This window comes from Megalopta genalis, chromosome 5, assembly GCF_051020955.1.
Source record: "Megalopta genalis isolate 19385.01 chromosome 5, iyMegGena1_principal, whole genome shotgun sequence".
Lineage (NCBI taxonomy): Eukaryota > Metazoa > Arthropoda > Insecta > Hymenoptera > Halictidae > Megalopta > Megalopta genalis.
In genome coordinates, this window is record NC_135017.1 from 17,822,984 (window position 1) to 17,842,557 (window position 19,574).

The 19,574-nt window shown below is 29.1% G+C and overlaps 5 protein-coding genes across 7 annotated transcripts; 2 read left to right on the plus strand and 3 right to left on the minus strand.

Moving 5' to 3' along the window:
* Window positions 1–290: 290 nt before the first annotated feature.
* jagn (jagunal) lies at window positions 291–1,535 on the minus strand. Its single transcript, XM_033482957.2, has 5 exons — window positions 1,421–1,535; window positions 1,212–1,343; window positions 885–1,026; window positions 610–825; window positions 291–507 (listed from the first exon to the last, which is right to left on the minus strand). Exons 2-5 carry the CDS (start codon window positions 1,301–1,303, stop codon window positions 379–381), a joined length of 579 nt encoding a protein of 192 aa, XP_033338848.1. The 5' UTR covers window positions 1,304–1,343; window positions 1,421–1,535; the 3' UTR covers window positions 291–378.
* An 89-nt stretch (window positions 1,536–1,624) lies between these two features.
* On the plus strand, window positions 1,625–4,858 carry Trmt61 (tRNA methyltransferase 61). 3 transcript variants are annotated; one of them, XR_004492110.2, is made up of 7 exons: window positions 1,625–1,745; window positions 1,886–2,219; window positions 2,293–2,651; window positions 2,732–3,004; window positions 3,162–3,331; window positions 3,551–3,795; window positions 4,608–4,858. XR_004492110.2 is itself a non-coding variant. In XM_033482953.2 (6 exons), the coding sequence occupies exons 3-6, from the start codon at window positions 2,297–2,299 to the stop codon at window positions 3,722–3,724; spliced, it is 972 nt and encodes a 323-aa protein (XP_033338844.2). In that variant the 5' UTR covers window positions 1,625–1,745; window positions 1,886–2,219; window positions 2,293–2,296; the 3' UTR covers window positions 3,725–4,496. The 3 variants fall into 3 exon arrangements, 1 of the variants encoding a protein (XP_033338844.2); XR_004492108.2 differs by lacking the exon at window positions 4,608–4,858 and adding an exon at window positions 3,864–4,496; XM_033482953.2 differs by lacking the exon at window positions 4,608–4,858 and having other exon boundaries at window positions 3,551–4,496.
* LOC117227580 (tubulin gamma-2 chain) lies at window positions 3,006–6,426 on the minus strand. Its single transcript, XM_076522103.1, has 8 exons — window positions 6,250–6,426; window positions 5,706–5,908; window positions 5,361–5,507; window positions 5,154–5,290; window positions 4,892–5,086; window positions 4,523–4,797; window positions 4,273–4,454; window positions 3,006–4,083 (listed from the first exon to the last, which is right to left on the minus strand). The coding sequence occupies exons 1-8, from the start codon at window positions 6,296–6,298 to the stop codon at window positions 3,880–3,882; spliced, it is 1,392 nt and encodes a 463-aa protein (XP_076378218.1). The 5' UTR covers window positions 6,299–6,426; the 3' UTR covers window positions 3,006–3,879.
* Window positions 6,427–6,614: 188 nt separating this feature from the next.
* Window positions 6,615–19,424, plus strand: Brf (Brf RNA polymerase III subunit). The gene is made up of 15 exons (XM_033482948.2): window positions 6,615–7,008; window positions 7,412–7,625; window positions 7,696–7,780; window positions 7,873–8,009; window positions 8,162–8,266; window positions 16,776–16,925; window positions 17,009–17,102; window positions 17,183–17,315; window positions 17,407–17,503; window positions 17,638–17,793; window positions 17,870–17,949; window positions 18,087–18,324; window positions 18,408–18,579; window positions 18,694–18,875; window positions 18,962–19,424. Exons 2-15 carry the CDS (start codon window positions 7,412–7,414, stop codon window positions 19,105–19,107), a joined length of 1,989 nt encoding a protein of 662 aa, XP_033338839.1. The 5' UTR covers window positions 6,615–7,008; the 3' UTR covers window positions 19,108–19,424.
* Window positions 8,771–16,200, minus strand: lute (BTB/POZ domain containing protein 3 lute). Its single transcript, XM_076522102.1, has 7 exons — window positions 15,613–16,200; window positions 13,612–13,893; window positions 13,390–13,537; window positions 13,086–13,302; window positions 11,484–11,670; window positions 11,239–11,417; window positions 8,771–11,123 (listed from the first exon to the last, which is right to left on the minus strand). Exons 1-7 carry the CDS (start codon window positions 15,707–15,709, stop codon window positions 10,659–10,661), a joined length of 1,575 nt encoding a protein of 524 aa, XP_076378217.1. The 5' UTR covers window positions 15,710–16,200; the 3' UTR covers window positions 8,771–10,658.
* Window positions 19,425–19,574: the final 150 nt, after the last annotated feature.

Here is a 19,574-nt window from a genome sequence, read left to right on the forward strand (position 1 = left end):
GTATTTAAAAGTTTGTACATGTTTTTTTAATAATATAAAAGGAAAGTTTTTGACTTAAAATTTCAATGTTATTGAAATTTTAGTGATATGATATGGTAGTTGATTTATTTTAAACAATGAATTTTCTTTGTACAAGAAAACACTTTAACACATGTCAATAATTCATGTATAATTATGTAATATACATATGTATTGTATAATATTATACTATATATATATATATAATATTATACACTTATTTACATATTAACAATGATGCTTTCATAATTTTCATCTTTCCAAAACCCATGTATATGAATCTTTCTTTATTACAAATAAAAATATGTATGTTCAACAATATTCACAGATATGCTTCAATTTCTATAAATTTTTGTTTCATTAATCAGCTTTTTTAGTTCCCCGTGTCTTCCAAGCTACTAAAAGGTTCCAAGAGAAGTATAAAGAAAATGAATGAACCTGAGAGGCCAACAGTATAAACGCATACCACAATAAACCATATGGTAGATCCTAAAAAATTGAATTTTTATAAATGTTGCAAATATTTTATAAAAACATGTAATGGAATATAACAAATTTAGTACTAATGTTACTTATTTTACATATGCATACCTGCCATAAGTGAATTTCTTCTGATTTACCAACGGTGAGATATTTCCATACATCCTTGAAATAATATACAACTGCATACAAAAGTGGACCATATCCTAGTAAAATGATGCCTATCATATACTGTCGTAATGTTTTAACTCTGTTTCTTTTGACAGCGGATAATGCGAGGAAACTTAACATCAAACTTGAGCACCATATGTACTCCCACCACAGAGGCTATAATAGAAAAGTTTATTATGCATTTGAATTAAAATGCAAAATATTTAAATATTTACCTGAGGTACTTGTAATTCTTCAATCTCTAAAATAAATACATCCAGATGGTCTAAAATATCGGCAGATAACTTGGCAAGCATAACGAAGAAAAGAAGATAGTGAAAAAATATACAATATTTCAGTCTTGATTTATTTGTTGCGCTAAAAGGAAGATACATTTAATCCTAGTTATACGCAAATAACGGACATGTAACGATTTATTTATAATTATTTATTTAATATCTACAAAATAAAAATTTCTATATTTGAAATAGTATCGAACCAATAGAAAATAGATCTGAATGAAAAAAGAAAAAGATTATGTTAGTTTACTTTACATTAATTACCTGACTTGGTAGTGACCAGCAATTTTTTGTCTATGATTGAAATCACTTCCATCTGTGCCCAATGCCTGGGACAGCGTAACTTTTGAAGCCATATTTCGAAATTATCGTGAATGAGACGTCAAAACCACTTCCCTATTTTAGTGGCAAAAAATTCTATACAAGCAATTTTGGAACAGTAATTTTGGATAAATTATTTGGTACTTCATTACCAACTATTTAACTATTTTTAAACTTTCAGAACCCCTGTTAGTGGTCTCATGGGTCACGGCTCCTTGTATATGTGTCAGTTTCGTTAAGTCAAATTTCCATTTGTCAGAAAACGAGATCGAGTCTTACTACCTAACTGTTCATTTTCATTTCAGTTGTTTATGTACATTTGTAATTGTTGTGTGGCCATTTTATTTTTTTTAGAAAAAAGGTATAATTAAATATTTCATTAGAATGAATTTATTTTAAGTTAATTCATTAATAAATTAATCGATACTGTCATGTCGATATAAATTTTGATTACGTTACCCACGGACTTGTTCCTATGTACGTATATACGTAAATACATAATACAACATTTATTAGAATACAATGCAATATATAATTAAAAATTGTATTGATTTAATTTTTTGCTCTTTCATTCTTTATTTTATTTAATATTTATTTATTACACAATTCTAACACAGATTTTTCGCATAATATAACTACATGGAAGTTTAATATGTATCAACATCAAGTGTTTACCGATGACAACCAATGACGATCACTAACCGCGTAACCACGTGTGTTTGAATGCTTTATAACCTACGAATAGGCCAATTTGAAATTTTATTTTATTTATACAAAGCAATATACTAAAGCAGCTATAGAAAAATGTGGATTATTATATATGGTTTATGCTTGTTATTGTAATGAATATTACTCTCTTATACTAAATCGATAATGATATATTCGTAAAACACCAAGTAAAATTAAATTCGGCAGCTATAAGTGTAGTAGCTATAAGTAATACGAAATAAGGTAACAAAAACTGTTTCTTAATATTATATAAAAATAAGAAAAGTATCACACAATGTATCATTTTCTGTTTTAGTAATATGAGTTTTAATAAAATTAAAGACATTATAGAAGAAGGAGATGTAGTAATTTTATACTTGGGACCTGCTAATATGCATTCTCTAGAAATAAGATCTCAAATTCAGAATAAAAAGGGCAATATGGTTGATAATGTCTTTCAAACAACATATGGAGCTCTTAAAGTTATATCACTTGTTGGACAAAAATATGGAACTAAAGTACAACTTTCACGCGGATGGGCGTATGTATTACAACCAACGCCAGAACTTTGGACATTAACAGTCCCCCACAGAACACAAATTTTATATAGCCCCGATATAAGTCTTATTATATATTTAATGAATTTAACACCAGGAAGTATAGTCATTGAAACAGGTTTCAAGCACATAATTATATTATTTAATTCAAGTAAACACTTGTTTGTCTGTATCTTCATATGTTTCTCCTTATTATAGGTACAGGTAGTGGTTCCCTTTCACATGCACTTACACGCTCAATTCGTCCTCATGGTCATCTTTATACATTCGATTTTCATGAACAACGTGTAAATGTTGCAAATGCAGAATTCAATAGACACGGACTCAGTGACTTTGTAACAGTAAGTCATAAAGATGTATGTTTAGAGGGGTTTGGTGAAGAATTAAAAAATAAAGTAGATGCAATATTTTTGGATCTTCCACATCCTTGGCTGGCAATTGATCATACCTTGTCCGTTTTTAAAAAATCAGGTACAAATGAATTTTTTAATTTATTTTGAAAGTATTTCTTGTTACATAGAATTAATATAATTGAAGTAATAACAATAACTGTAATACTGTAATATGAACGAGTGTGTATGATTCTTTGAAAATCTTAAGTAAAACTACAAAATTATTTAATTTTTAGGTGGAAAACTTTGTTCCTTTTCACCTTGTATTGAACAAGTACAGCGTACATGTATAAAATTATCAACAAAGGGATTTATTGAATTAAATACATATGAGTGTCTACAAAGAGAAGTAAATGTGCAGTACAAAAATCTTCCTACACTGGATTTAGAATGTTTGAAACATGAGGTGGGTCAAATAAATATAATGTAACTGTTAGTATAGTTCTAATAGTAGTAAGTAGATGGAATATTTTTTGTTAGAACATTATCTTTTATTATTTAACTTTGTAGAAAAATATTGCAATTATCATGATACTATAAATGGCACGTGCTTTTATCTTTATTTTTAAAAATATTATAACATTAGTTTTGAAATATTAATATCAACTTTTAAACTACATTCCAGCATATAACTGAAGATATGACACAGCAAAGTAAAAATGAAAAGCACAATCAAACAAAACTTCTTACTGTAACACATGCTCACTCTTTACCTGGTCATACAGGATTTATTACAATTGCTACGCTGCCTCCGTCTTATGCACGGAAGTCAGAAATAAGTTTAGAATCTATAGACTGATTAAATTCTAAATTATGGCAAAAAATCACAGATTGCTCATTACTTATGTCAGATCAAAAGTACGATTTCAGGTCAGTATATTCAGCATGAAAATGATTGATAATAAAAAAGCGCTCTGAAAGTAAGGAATTCTTCGCAGATCTTATTCAAATATTTTATGTCTCTACTTTGTTGGGATTCCAAGATAAATAATCGACTCGTGTAGCAGCTTCATATTCTTTCACTAAGTATTCAACGACTTCTCTAGAATTGTCTAACTCATCCAAATTGTCTTCAAACATTTTTTCTTTGCGAAACTGCTCCAAAAATGCTTCTCGTTTTCGTAATTTATCATATTGTTGTAAGGCACGATCAAATAACTGAAACAAAATATTGTTTAATATAATAATGTAAAAAGATCAATTATTTATAATATAACATTTTTATATATGCGAAAATCGAATTACTGTAAATTAAATTCAAATAAAATTAATGAATAACTCGGCAAATATTAAAGTAATTAGATAGCATAATTAAATCAATTTTCTTATTTTTTACGGATAACTTACGGATGATATGTTAGTATGGTTGGCTAACATTAAGCCAGACACTCTATGGGTACTCTGTATGTAAGGAGATTTCCTTGACAAAGCCACTTGTATACTAGCAGGACCCCAAGGTATAAATTGTGCAAGCTTTCGTTCTCTTATTCTTTGTAATGACTTGTGTACTTGTGTTGGATCTACTTCACCCTGTGAAAAATTATGTAATTATAATGACATATTTATTTAAATTATTGCTTTAAATTATTGGTACTTTCCTGGATAATATTTAAGATAGATATATAACAATGAGATGCGTTTCTATCTAACGCTGTGGAAACCATCATATTTTTTGGTTGCAGCAAACGTCTCATAACATCCAACACTGAAGTTTTCCATACTGTAGCTCCCTTTCCATACTGAATTGGTTGACTACTCACTTCTCGATCTGCAGTAAGTGGAGTATAACCAGTCATGAGAAAATGCAATCGTGGTGTTGGGATTAATGGAGCGATTAAGCCCACCAAATCATTGTTCATATATGAAGGATACCTAAATACCCAATATTGATGATATATTATTTAGTTAAAAATAAAATGACCTTTCTAGTTTCCATACTTTTCAATTCAATCAACTTATACTTTACCGAAGTGTAGCAGTGCTAACAGACATTATTGTAGAAACAAGTTGATTTATTTGTGTGAAACTTGGATTTTGAATATGGAGTCTATCTGTTGCTATTCTGTTAAGTGCAGTATTGTCTAAAACAACAACGCAATCAGCACATTGTGTCAATCTCTTCAATGTTAGCAGAGAATTATATGGTTGTACTACCACATCACTAAAAAAATAACAACATAATTCATTTTATAATCTACTTTGTTAATATTTTTCTCTATGAAATATACCTTATTTCATCTTGATTTGGAAATACACTGTAGGTTTCAATCAATTTTTTTGGATATCTGTCTGCAAGAGATTCAAGTATAAACGAACCCATACCTGAACCTGTACCACCTGCTATGGAATGACACAAAACAAATCCCTGCAAAATATATACAATATTACAAAGTTTTCAAATCATATTGCTCTTCTAAATAGGTATTTAAGCATACCTCCAAACTATCACTTCCATCAGCTTCTCTATCTAAAATATCAAAAATTTCTTCCTGAAGTTTCTCTCCTTGATGATAACCCGATGCCCAGTTATTTCCAGCACCACCTCCATGTTTTGATAAATAAATATTCTCTGGATTGTATAGCTTATAAAAAATAACTTTAATGTTAATAAAATATTGCCACATTAAATAGATCACAGGACTTTATTGATATTCAACAAAATATATTCCACGCATGCATTCATGAAATCCTTTTAGAAAAATAAAAATAAAAAATTATAAATATAATATACGTAAAAAAAATGTGGAAATTGATCAAATTTATACTAAATACGATAATACCTTAGAAAATGGAGAATTCATTATTGTATGAATTACTCTAGGTTCTAAATCTAATAATACTGCTCTTGGTATATAATGTTCATCATCTGATTGATAAAAAAATACATCCTTTCTATCAGTTCCTTCTGTCGCATAATCTTCTAAAATACCTTCTGGACTGATGCCATGTTCGGCACATAATTTCTTCCAAAATTCAAATCCAACTGAAAAATGTTAAAAAATCAACTTAATGTTTAATTCATAAAATATGTCATATTGTGTACAATAAATTTCCTATACTAAATAGGAGCTAAGCGATTCTTTAGAGAAATTGCAAAATATGATTATTATAATGAATGATACGAATGAATATTTTTAAGCGGATATTTATACTGCACTGCAACAAAACAAATTTTGGTATAATAAATTTAATACAAAGATTACAGAAATTATTTTATATAATCAACATTTTTATAACCGAAAATGCAATCTCAAAAATACCAATAACAAAATAAAATTGAAACTGATATTTTAAAACAACCGTAGCATAAATTGTGTTACTTACTTTGGTTGCCACATTGGCCTAATTGCAAAGTAATCATTTCACAAGGCATCTTGATTTTATTATTTTATTTTAATTTTACGCGGGATGGACTGTCGATTTGATTAAAATTTCACCTTTTTATAATCTGTTAGGAATAAATATAGTGGATAGTAGAGAGGATACGTAATGTGTAGTGTGTGTCAATATAACAATACTTCTTTAATTAATCGCCAGATGGCTAACAGTAATTAAATCCGCATGCGCATGCCGTCTAGATTTTTGAAATATATAACGTAGAGTTTTACGTGTATACATACGTAACTTATTCAAACGGTTATACAAACTTATCAATTACAGCTGTTATTACAGCTGCTTCAAAGCTTAACAATTAATATTTATGTAGCTTAAAATACATATAACATGTAGTATGTATGTATGTGTGTATGTTTATCGAAGTTACATACATACCTACACTAGATATGGAAACACTACCACGGCATACTCTCCGACCTATGCCTAACTAACATGTCATATTTGCTGGAACCACTGCAACAATGCGTAGCTTGAATCTAACCTATCAAATGTATTCCGTCTAATAAAGATCATAGTAATTTTTTTATTGCTTCTATATGATCTAATATTATATAAAACATAATACAATAAAGTATTAGCTAGATGCTATACGATATCTGTTAGACATGTCAGTTTAAATAATAGTCATAATAATCTCAGTGGTGCATTTGTGTATAACGAAACGTCAAAAAATATAATATTTCGAAGGTATGTCGTCAATGATTATTAATTTGTCATGCTGTGTTTTAATAAATTCGATATTTCTATAATGTAATTGTAAAGAGACCGAAGAAAGTTAATTTGATACTCATGCTCATATCAGAGATATATGTGTGTTCAATTATTGTACCAATAGAAAGCTATTTTCATAACACTCATATTATTCAATTGTTGAAATCCAAATTATAACTTACTTATATTTTTTACAAAATTATTACATTTTACTTACTTTAGCAGTATAATAATAATCTGTATAAAATAAATTTAATTGAATAATGTTTGACAATAATTGATTTTGGAAAATAAACATAACATGCCATTTTGTGTTGTTGAATTTCACACAAGATATTTTATTATATATACTATATTAATTGTGTATTGTCATTCACAGATGTCTGGAAACAAGTGCAGAAACTGTGGGTCTACGGACATTGAAACTGATCCATCCAGAGGAGATGCAGTTTGTACAGAATGTGGTTTTGTATTGGAAGATCAGCTTATTGTCAGTGAAACTGCATTTAAAGAAACACCATCTGGAAATATGATGGTGCTTGGTCAATTTGTTGCAAATGATAGTACTGGTGGAGCTACAGGTTTTGGAGCAGGTATGTAATTTTTGAGAAAATGATAATCTATGAAACAGGAGCACTAAAATTTTTATTTTATTCTATATAGCATATCATGTGAATGGAAAAGAATCAAGAGGAATAACTTTACAAAATGCAAGAAAAGGAATAACTCATTTATGTATGCAGTTGCGGTAAGTAATAATCTTTTTGTAATATAATAAATCAACTTCACTCTTCTACAGTCCTTTTATCAGAAATTTTACACACTTTTTTTTGTTACTAGTTTGAACCAGCATTGCATCGATACATCCATGAATTTTTATAAAATGGCGTTAAATCAACATTTAACTAGAGGAAGAAAACAAGCTCACAATCATGCGGCTTGTGTTTATATTACTTGTCGTACCGAGGGCACTGCACGTATCCTTTAAATTTTTAAAAAACTAACATAGTAAAACATCTTAAAATTTTTGTATTGCAATTTTCGAGTATACTCTCTAATGTAATTTTCTAATCTTTAATTTAACATAATCAACTCAGAAAGTAATATTTCTTCTTGACTAATTAATTAGATATGCTTATTGACATCAGTGATGTGCTTCAAATTTGTGTGTATGAATTGGGACGCACATATCTACGGTTTACTCAAGCTCTGTGCATCAATATACCTTCAGCAGGTGAGCATTCAACATATTTTAAATTTGCATGATATGTAAATAGTTTGATTCTTACTTTTTTTTAATACATATTTTATTATTAACACGCAAATTACACAAAAGATATAACATTTTAAACTAGGTACTGCATCGTTTCGATTCGAATATACTGTAGCACTGTGTTAGCTGATAGCAGCTTAGGAACATATCTGGTCAGCCATAAAAGGAAATTGAATTTTAAAGAATTTCTATTATTTTTCTTGTCCATTAAATGCAAGTTAGGTACCGGTTTCGCTCAGGTTTGTTTATTTTAAATTACTAAAATATTTATAGTTCAAATGTTTCTAAATGATAAATATAGTAGTTATGCTTTTAATTAATTAACTGATAATAATATAAAATAGCATTTTAAAATCTGTTTTGTTGATGCTAATAATTTTTCAATAATTGAAATGTTTTAAGAAGTTTAATTTAATGCATAAAAATTAGTGGTGTACGAAATAATGTTAAATTACTATTCCCATATGAGATTCTTATATTCATTTATTGCTTTTCTGATAACGGTTTTGTATCTTACACATCATGCCGTTAGAAATATTTTACTGTAATATCTATCATTAAATAATTTTTCAACTATTACAATGCAAGGCATAAAACTAAATTTATTGTTTATCTATAGCGACTATGTTAATGTCAGATAAATATAGTTTGATATATATTTAAAATTTTGCTTCGAAGTAATGATGTAAAATTATTTTTCTGTTAGTAGAGTGCCAATCTTGAACCAGTTATAGGGAGGTGCTTTTAAAATTTAATCGTCTTTTTTTTCTGTTCTCACTGGCTGAATATACTAACAGTAGGAAGGCATTCTTTTGTACATTTTATTATTATTGGTATCATAGTTCATTGTACTTTCTAAATGCTATTGGCTATCTTGCAATGTAAACTTTGGTGCCAAATTCTATGGCTTTGCTGAATATAATATGGTTCTCATTATAAAATTAAATTATGAAGAATTTTTAATTCATTAATACATATGTACTTATCCTTTAAATTTTACTAAAGTGTTCGATTTACGTTTATATGAATTGTAATAAACCATGAAATCAGATGATGATTGAAATCTCGTAAAATATTCACATGTAATGTTGTTGTGACATTTTACCTAATATTCTACATTCAAAAGTTAAATGTTATCTTCTTTAATTTATTCTATATTATCATTTGCGATACGCATATATAATTGAAAATTACACGAAATAAAATATTTAAATATTTATACTAAAAATTAAAAAGTTAAAAAAAGTAAAGTATACATATTTTTCTTATAATACTTCTATATTGAAATAGTAAAAAAATGGTAAAGTAACATATTGTACAAAAAACGAATGTTGTTTTGCAGAGGCAGTTTCAATCATGATACATTCCTAAATTGTATTTTACACTTTCTGAAATACATCTTCTCCTATATTAGCAAAATCGATATATTCTACTCAATTAAATGACAATATACACTGTTCACTTAAAACTTTTTAAAATCATAAATTTAACAAATAATGACTGAAAATATTATTAATATTTGGTGATTAAAATTAATTATGTACTTTTTAAGATTACTTAATCTCTACTTACTTCTTCATACTACTATTCAACAATGATACCAAAGACAGTAAATGTTTATTCAAATAACACTCTTAAACTTTTCCCTTCATTTTGTATTAATTCAAAGACCACTTTTATATTTCTGCCTTCTTAAATGTCTAACGGAAGTTCTTATATACTTTATTTATTTTTTATTTACAAATGATTTTCAAGTATAAAAAAAACAATGCTTTATCACATAAAGTTGAACAAAGGAGAAGAGTAGACACACTCTCTCTTTTATAAATGTCAGTTATTTATATGAGTTTAAATTTTATTTCAAATAAATAATCGATACCTCAATATTCTTTTGCTGGTGTTTGTTACTATGACATAGTTTTTCTATTACTATTTAGAGATATGATAGTGTAAAAACCTGTTATCATGTTTTTGCTTTTATACACGTTTATAGCTGTCTTTCGTGAAAATATATTTTTTTCTAAATTATTTTGTAGATATAGTAAAAAATGTTCGTTTCTCATGAGATTCAGATTTAAAAAATAAACTGATAACAAATGGAAAGTGCTCGAGTTGTAATTCAAGAAGGAAATATTTAGTGAAAAAATTATTTGTCTATACAAACTAATCAATGTAAAAAAGATGGCAAATTTTAAATGTAAATATTTTGAAATTTTTAGAGCGCATCTATTACACAATATTTTTGTGAACTTGAAAGTAATCTTTAAAATAATTATTTTATAGAAATCTAAAAAATATCAAGGTATATTTCACAAACCATTAATTAAACCATTATTTCTGTAGTATACTTCCGTCAGTCATCGACTGGAGGTCCATAAAAAATTAACTCAGGTATTTGTCCTCCCTGCACCCCTGTACCATTCGTACTTTCTGAACTGCATTGAAATTGAAAGTTTACATTACCAACTGTTATTTCTGACATGCCTTCCTGACCAAAATAGCTTAACTCTCCTCCATCTAATATTACACTAGCTGTATAAAAGCATTCTGGTTCAATTTGTATTGGATTTTCAAAATATACATGGAACGTATTACTTGAACCATCAGAAAAAAATTTAGTACTATTTTCTGATAAAACACAACCCAATCTTTTTAGTTCGATTCTAATATTGTAATCTGCAGCACCAGATGAGCTTCCATACAGTCCAAAACCAACAACAAAAATCCTTTTATCAACACTAAATTGAATTGAATCACACCGGCCTCTGTAACGCCATTGATTTGATCTGTATGCACATGACTGAAACCTGTGACACACCTGTAAATAGAAAATGAATTATCTTCGTTTTAATTTGCATAAACTAATACAGTCAATTAACTGCTAATAATGTTAGGAAAATATTTTCTTTGTATATTTACTTCCTAAAATTTACCTGAGTCTTTAAACCTTGTCGAGATTTAATGGGAAAACAAAGTTGAGGTTTATTACTAGCAGTGAAATGCAGAAAGACGTCAATTGTTTCTTGTTGCGTTAAGATTCCAGTTTGTGCAGCACTATTGGCAAATTCTTCCAAATTCATGGCAGGAAGTCTAATTAAATATAGAGCAGATCCTAGAATTGGAAATGGAAATAGTCACACTACTTTTATATTTTAAAAATATCTATAACGATATTTACCTAGCAATCGTCTTTGATTTGCTGCTGAGGGTTCAAGTTCTTGCCTAATGCATTCTGCTGTAGCCCATCGCAGAGCAGCATCCCATATATGAATTTCTTTACAGTTTAATGTTTCCCGAGAAAGTACGGATTCAAGAGTATGTATATCAATATCCACAAAACCATCTGATCTTAGTGCCATTTCTGCCTAAATAATATTATGTTTTTTACTTACAATAATCATTTTTAAATTCACATGCATTTTCTAATTTTACAGAAATCTTCAGTTTTACAAAATGATCTTCTATCGTACATCATGTTATGAACAAGAAACATATACAAATTTTTTTTGTATTATTCTAAATTACTTTTTTAACAAAAACAAATGTTTAAAACTCTTTTAATAAATCCAAATTTGAGCAATACATTTTTAAAACTTTATAACAAAATATAATTATGAATTTTTTTGTATATATATTATACATCAAACATATATGAAGTACTACTGTATTCTGTGTTAAAAATGATTCCAAATTATCACATGTAACTACTATGTATGGATCATAAAAAATAAATAATGTAGAACGAAATATAACTGAAATGATTCAATCAAAACTCTCATTAATTTGAACATTATTATATTTTCTACAAAAAATCTTTATTATATTGTACAGATGTCATTTAAAAATAGAAAAATTAAGAAACATATTTTACATGAATATATTAAAACTGTGACTGTGTTGTGTAAAAATTGATTTTAACATTTCTAAATGTATTTGATTTGATTACAATTCATAAATTTCAAAATTGCAAACCAATTATATATCAATAGTAGTATAAAGTGATTGTAATTTTATATATGATTAAATAATATATATAAAAAATGTAGGATACATCTAATTTTCACTATTTATAAAATTGTGTATCTTTCATAATTTAGGGTTTCTTAATTAAAAGAGATTTATATAGATGTAAAGTAGAGGCAGTATAACTAAGTAAAATAGCATGATAAAATATGTAGTGAAAGTTAAATGAAAGTAATTATCGTATACCAATAATTTTTTAATCAATATTTTAATAAATTTGATATATAAATTACTCGAGTAATTCTATTTGCAACATAAAATTAAAAAATATTGTTGTTGTTTAACTTGTCACTGCATTAACATTATGCTGTATTCTTTGAAAATTTTTATAATCAGTTTTACTATGTTCATACTCCTCTGAAAAATTGTCTTCATAAGTTATATTCTGTGTCACTTCAATTTCTAATTTATTATCTACAAAATGAGGTTCGCTTCGAGTTCGAAATAAAGAAAATGACAATCGCTTGTTACTAAATGATGAGAAACAATCATTTTCAGATAAACTGAGGCAATGTGGTACTATGGATGATCTATTATTCTTTATATTTATGTAGCTACTATTATTGTTTTTTACAGTTTTACGAGTAAATTCATGTTGAGATTCTTTTAGTTTTTTGTTCAGACAAATATCTCCGCAAGAGTAGAAACTTACAGTATGGTCAGTATCATCAGAGAATAAACTAGACTTAGTCCTTAATGTCATATCTAAGTGATCATTCAATGTAAAAGACTTTAGCATTTTTTGATTTAAACTTACTTGAGCATCTATTACCTCCCAGCAACGCTGCATGAGATCTGGTTCTTCAAATAAACGAGACTGGCTTAAAAGTAAACATGCATTCTTTGCTGTTAAACTTGTCTCTAAGTAATTAACACATGCCCTGGCTAGATGAGGGACTATGTATTTTTTAGCAACATAAAGTGTTGCTAGCACTGTATCTGCTTCTAATTGTACTTCATCACAATACATATACCTGTTAAAATGGAAAATCAAACAACCGCTTAATTCACATAATTTGTGTAAATCAAATGATAAATTGATAAAAGTGAAGATTATTTACCTTAGTAATGCAAGAAAGGCAGCTGGCTCTACATCTGGTACTTCTATGTCTCTTTTATTCTCTGCTAGCCCACCATAAAACATAGCATAAAATACAGAACTACCAGTAGCTAAAACATACTTGTGTGCTGGTATAGTCTGGGTTTGGCCTATTAATAGTACAAAATATTATTCAATTTTATATGATGATAATATTTTGAAATGAATAGTTATTATTAATTACCTGGACTGCCTACAATAAATATAATATCAGCCATCAAATGATTATTAAACATGGCAGCATTCCGTTCACGTACACTTGATTTTGTTGCTTGCCAATTAGGATCTAATGTACAGTCTTCAGGTGATGATAAATGTAATTGAGTTATGGGGGACGATAAGGAAGACAAAGGTGATGCAGGAGCACTAAGAGGTTGGTTTATTGTTCCCTCACGTTGAAGTACAATGGAAGAAGAAAGTGGGCTTACTGTTGGTGGTGAATCGGATACAGTAATTGGTGACTCCGCTAAAACATAAATAATGTCAAAACATTGTATTTTGTGATGCATTTCTTTTGTGTAGTCATTGCTTTGAAATGATTCGAACTATCAAAAATTGTTTGTGTCATTATGTATTTATAACCATATTCATTGTAGTTCAGAAATTTATAAATATACTTTCGCTTAAAACAAAGTGAAAATTGCTTTAGGAACAAGAAAAAAAACCTTTTTTGCAGTACATTTGTTATTATTATGACTTGCAGTTTATATTGAAAGAGAAACATATGCATACAACATAATAATAATCATAAAAGTAATTAGACAATGTTAGTTACATATTTGAAGTTTATTTTCCACATAAGTGTATTAATCATTTTTTATCCATATGAATTATCAATTATAAAGCAAATAAAATGCTGTATTAACTACATAATTGAGAAAAATAGTATGTTTTTCTCTAGGAGGTTACACGAGCTAATACTTTATTGTTATATAGTTGTTCTAATAAGTGCTGAAAGCTTTTCGTGAATCTTTCTCTTTTTAAAATCATTGAAATTTTTTATTTATTTATTTATATTTTATTTCATGCTCTCGGTTAAATGCGTTGGAAAATTCATTTTCTCTCGATGATTTTCCTAACGCTATGAACGCACATCATCAGATTATTAAGACTTTTACCGTTAGTGTACATTATTCCTTAGTTTTGACAATTGTTTTTGATAGAATCTTTTCGTTCTGTTATGACATAGTAAAAGATCAGTATCACTAAAGCTTCGGTGGCCCCCTCTTATTTTCGATCCTTACAACTACAAATTAAACCTATACACATATGTATGTACGCGCATCTTGCAAAACATTCTCTCATCACAGTAGTAAGACTTCGCAGTGATACTGAGTTCGGTTTGTTCCGCTTTCATTCGTGCAGTTTCGTAGTCGTTCATACACACGTGATGATGCATAGCTAAATAAATACATACATGCAAATTAAAAAATTCTTCATCTACTGATAAAAAATGCCAATTTTTATACTAATATTTATATCTCTATAATATAACAACAGATTGTTATTTTATGAAAATGTAGTGCAAGAATATGATTGATTTGTTATTATGGAAAATTTAACTTCTACTAAAAATACGTAAATATATAAATCATTGTTCTTAAATAATTATTAATTACTTTATTTTCTTCGAATATTAACTTGTAATCAATTTAGACTACACATATATGTATATGTAAGTATTTTCGTGTGACATTATAGCATCATAGTATTTTCGATCGTAAATTGCATTGCAAATAAATATGTAAAATAGGCAGGAGTCAAAGTCAAATTCGTTGAACATAATTTTTGTATATTTATCTAGCAATTCGATATATGACTGCTTTATTAAAACATACAAGGGGTGAATGAAATTTATAATCAAATTAAATGTTATTAAGACCTTCTTCAATATCGAAGAATTTTCAAGAAAACATTTAGTTCACTTTTACATAAGAATGTAAAATTTATAAACATAACAGAAAGTAGTGAGCGAGTAATCTTTTCTATTGTTGTTGAACGTTTTTCACACAAACACAGTGACATTAGAAGTGACCATGTTATATAAATATAGTTAAACAGACTAACAAGAAAGGCTTGCGCCTTCTTCGTTCTGTTCTTTCTCGTTTCATTCAATTTAATAAATACTCGGACAACGTTAAAATGGGCATTACATGTTTATTTATATCAGTAATAAATGTCTCACCTTTTAACCATGGATTAGTCTGCTTGACTGTGACGTTATCCTGGAAGCGTTTCATCGGTTTCGTTGATATTTTTGAGTAAAGATTTGACATCGCCATCGTCACTTTTCAAACTTGTTAAACGGTTTTTTCTGAATCGAAGCACCAAACAATTTTGGATTTCAGTTACATGGGCGCCATGTCAGACGGGCGCTGGTTAGATAGTTCCGCACGTCGGTCGATAGACGACAACTTGGGGCACGCGCGTCCATATATCGGGTGTTCTCTTGAAAAACCATACGCTATCGTCTGCGCATGATTCTTTTCCAGCAAAAAGACTGTTGTACATGTAGGGTGATTCAAGAATGATTCTAACATTTTTCTACATATGAAACGATGCGATCAAATTTGCTTATCGTCGACATCATCTTAGCATCGTACAAAGGCCGCTATTTCTTAAACATTACCTTTTGAATTTTATGGAGGTGTCACCGAAATCGTATCGCACTTTTATCTTCGTCAATCCAGATCCATAGTGCATTCAATGGTACTATTCTTTGTTTCTTTATCTTGCCAGTATGTATTGTTCAGCCTGTTTAATTTCAAAGTAGACTCTAAACTGAACGAGCCAGAGAAAGATAGGTCCGCTCGAATGATTGATCCAATTTAGGTCGATCAGTCTAAATCAAACCAACCGACTTGATATCTTGTCAGTTCAAATATCTGGAATCGAATGCGCAAGGTACGTCCGATTCTTCGTCGTATTGATCCTGACCGGTGCAAGATCATTGTTCCATCACGAATAATAGATTCGTTATTTCCAAATGATATCCTGTCGCTTACACTCTTTACTCGATGACGTATATGTATATGTACCCATGCATTATTAGCCGTTATCGTCCACCTGATGCGGCTGTAGGAAGGTGGCCCCCTTCCCGGGGCTGTGGCAAGATGCGAGTTATATTTATTTATTATATTAACTTTCGATAAAGTTTTTATAAATAAATTCGATTACTAGATAAACATCGCTTATTTATGGAATACAATATTTGAATTATGAGAACAGCATTTAGAGGTATTCATTGTAGATAGCCGGTACCCGGTTGTACCCGATATTCGCGTACCATTAATTTTCATAAAAAGATTTTTTGCAATTTGTGTGCATCGCAATGATTATTTATTACAGATCCGTGTTTATACATCATGAGATTTGCAAATAAACTAGAATTTGGTGATAAAACCCATGAAGTATCCATGACCGCCATACGAGTTGTTCAAAGGATGAAGAGGGATAGCATTCACAGCGGACGGAAACCGTCCGGATTGTGTGGAGCAGGTATAAATATTTATTATAAATAATATTGCGAATTATTCTATTCTATAATTTATTGTATGTGAATATTGTTTATTATGAAATAGCTTTGCTGATGGCTGCCCGGTTACATGAATTCAACAGGTCCCCCACAGATATTATCAAAATCGTAAAAGTACACGAAACTACGTTGCGAAAAAGGTGAAACAACTTTCAATATATGTATTTTTTTCGGCCCATTTGCGACATATTTGTTATTCATTTTTTGCGTTTATATTTAGGCTTATAGAATTCGGCGACACCCCGTCTAGTGCATTGACTCTTGAAGAGTTTATGACCGTCGATTTAGAAGAGGAACAAGATCCACCGGCTTTCAAAGCCGCGCGGAAAAAGGACCGGGAGCGATTGCAAAGGGTATGTACAAAGATTTTTTTATTAATAAATAGACTGTACATTTAATGTTTGAATAATTTAAATAAAATATGGATTCAATTCTCTTTTGCAGTTAGAAAATATAGATACAGAGATAAATGAGTTGCAAGCCGAAATTGATAAACATTTAGAAGATCGTAAAGTAGGACGACCAAAAAAGCGGAAAAATGGTAAGTAATATCAGCTGTATCATTTAGTGTATAGTGATTAAAAAAGAAATTATGAAAATATTTTATATTATTTATTTAAACTACATTTTTAAACAAGTGTAATTAGATGAAATTAAAATTTGTTGCCTTCTTAGCCGAATGTATAGAGAGAGAAGACACGGAACGATTTGTTCAAGAAAGTAATTTAGACGTAATTAAACATTATGTGGAAAATAACGTCGACGATCCCGACAGCGAAAGTCACGACTCTGAGATGAATAGTAGCAGTCGTAATTTAATTACTGGTCTTGGTTTGTAATAAAAGATTTACAATAAGATGCAATTATTGTGTATGATAAAATTTGTAATTTCTGCCATTATTTTAAGGTCCAAATATTGCTTCCATAATATCAACAACTGAGAGAGAACAAGATGGAAAGGATCAATCAAATATAACATTTGATACTGTGAGTACGGAACTCTATATTGTAGTAATGATTCTCGTTAGAGGAAATAGCTTAAGTTTTTCTCAAAATCATTAAAAAAAAAATATATAAGACTACTATTATTTATGAATGTAGCACTTTAGAGTATACTATTTTAGAATTCGGGTGAAATCGACATTGCTGATTTGGATGATGATGAATTAGATACTTACATCATGTCGGAAAAGGAGGCGCAGTTTAAGCATTCATTATGGAATAGAGTGAATTCTGTATACCTAACTCAACAAAAAGAAAAAGAGGAAAGGCGGCAGAAAGAAAAAGAAGAAGGTAAGCCAGAAAAGAAAAGGCGGCGGACCACTAAACGTAACAAAAATCAGGCACCGGCAAATACTGCAGGTAATAATTAATTAATTAACGTACACGTGTAAGTAAGATTAACAAGTATTTGTTTTTATTTAAATAATTATCTATTTTAATAGGAGAAGCAATAGAAAAAATGTTACAAGAAAAGAAGATTTCATCTAAAATTAATTATGACGTGTTAAAGAGTTTAAACGTTACTGTAAACTCGTCAAGCAAGGAGTTACAAAAAACTAGAGAAATTGTTCATGCTAAAGAAGAAACAGATAATGCCTCGAGTTCCAGTAGAACGTTAGTATAACTTATATAATTACAATAGTTGTAATCGTGAAGTAACTTTTCCGTATTATTTTTGATTGACTTCCATATAATTGACAATTAAATAATTTCTTTTATATAATACAGACAGGGGCTTCTTAATTCACTAAAATTGGAAGATAAACCTGTAACATCAACAGGAAGATCTCGATCAGGTAAATCATCGGAAGTAGCAGTGATGAAGAAAGAAAATGTACAAATACCTATTGAATCACAAGCCGAGGTCACAGTGGAGTCTGTGCTTTCAAAAACAGAGATTTGCGATATGGGTAATTTCGTGGTTTTTATACATATATTATGAACTTATATTTTCTACGAACAATGTCGGGTTAACAAAATTATTTGTATGAATTAGATGAAACTGATGATTATATCGATGAGGATGCTGAAGCAGAAGCTGATGCTGATCCTACAGAGATGACTGTTGGACAAATGCTGGAACAGCATGGATCCGAAGAAGAAAATGATTATGGATATGGATATGAAGACGAAGACTATTAAGTATTTATAATTTTATAAGCTATTATTTATTGCGATTTTAGCGCGCTATTAGATCTTAATCAATACACTGCAGATTTTTATGCATTTATGGCAAGTGCAGAGTAGTAAAATGCAAGAAGACGTATATATATTAATAGTCTTTTTATTCTATTTTTACAATAAAAAATCCTTTAAAGGAAACTTTTTTTAATTCCAATTTCTGTAAAATATATGAAAATGAGAATTTGCATAAAGATCCGTCAATGAATTAGACATGACTATATTTTGTCATGTATGTATGTACAAAAGAAAGCATTTAATAAACATCATTCACGATATCGATTCAGCAGATTCTTCTGAATAAGTCTGTGCCCCTGGTTTATTGTTTTAGGTCCTGATTTTACTATAATTAATGTTTTTCGGCGACCCTGTAAACTGCAAGCATTCAAACTGATAGTAAAAATTGGCTGTCGGTAATTTGGCTAATA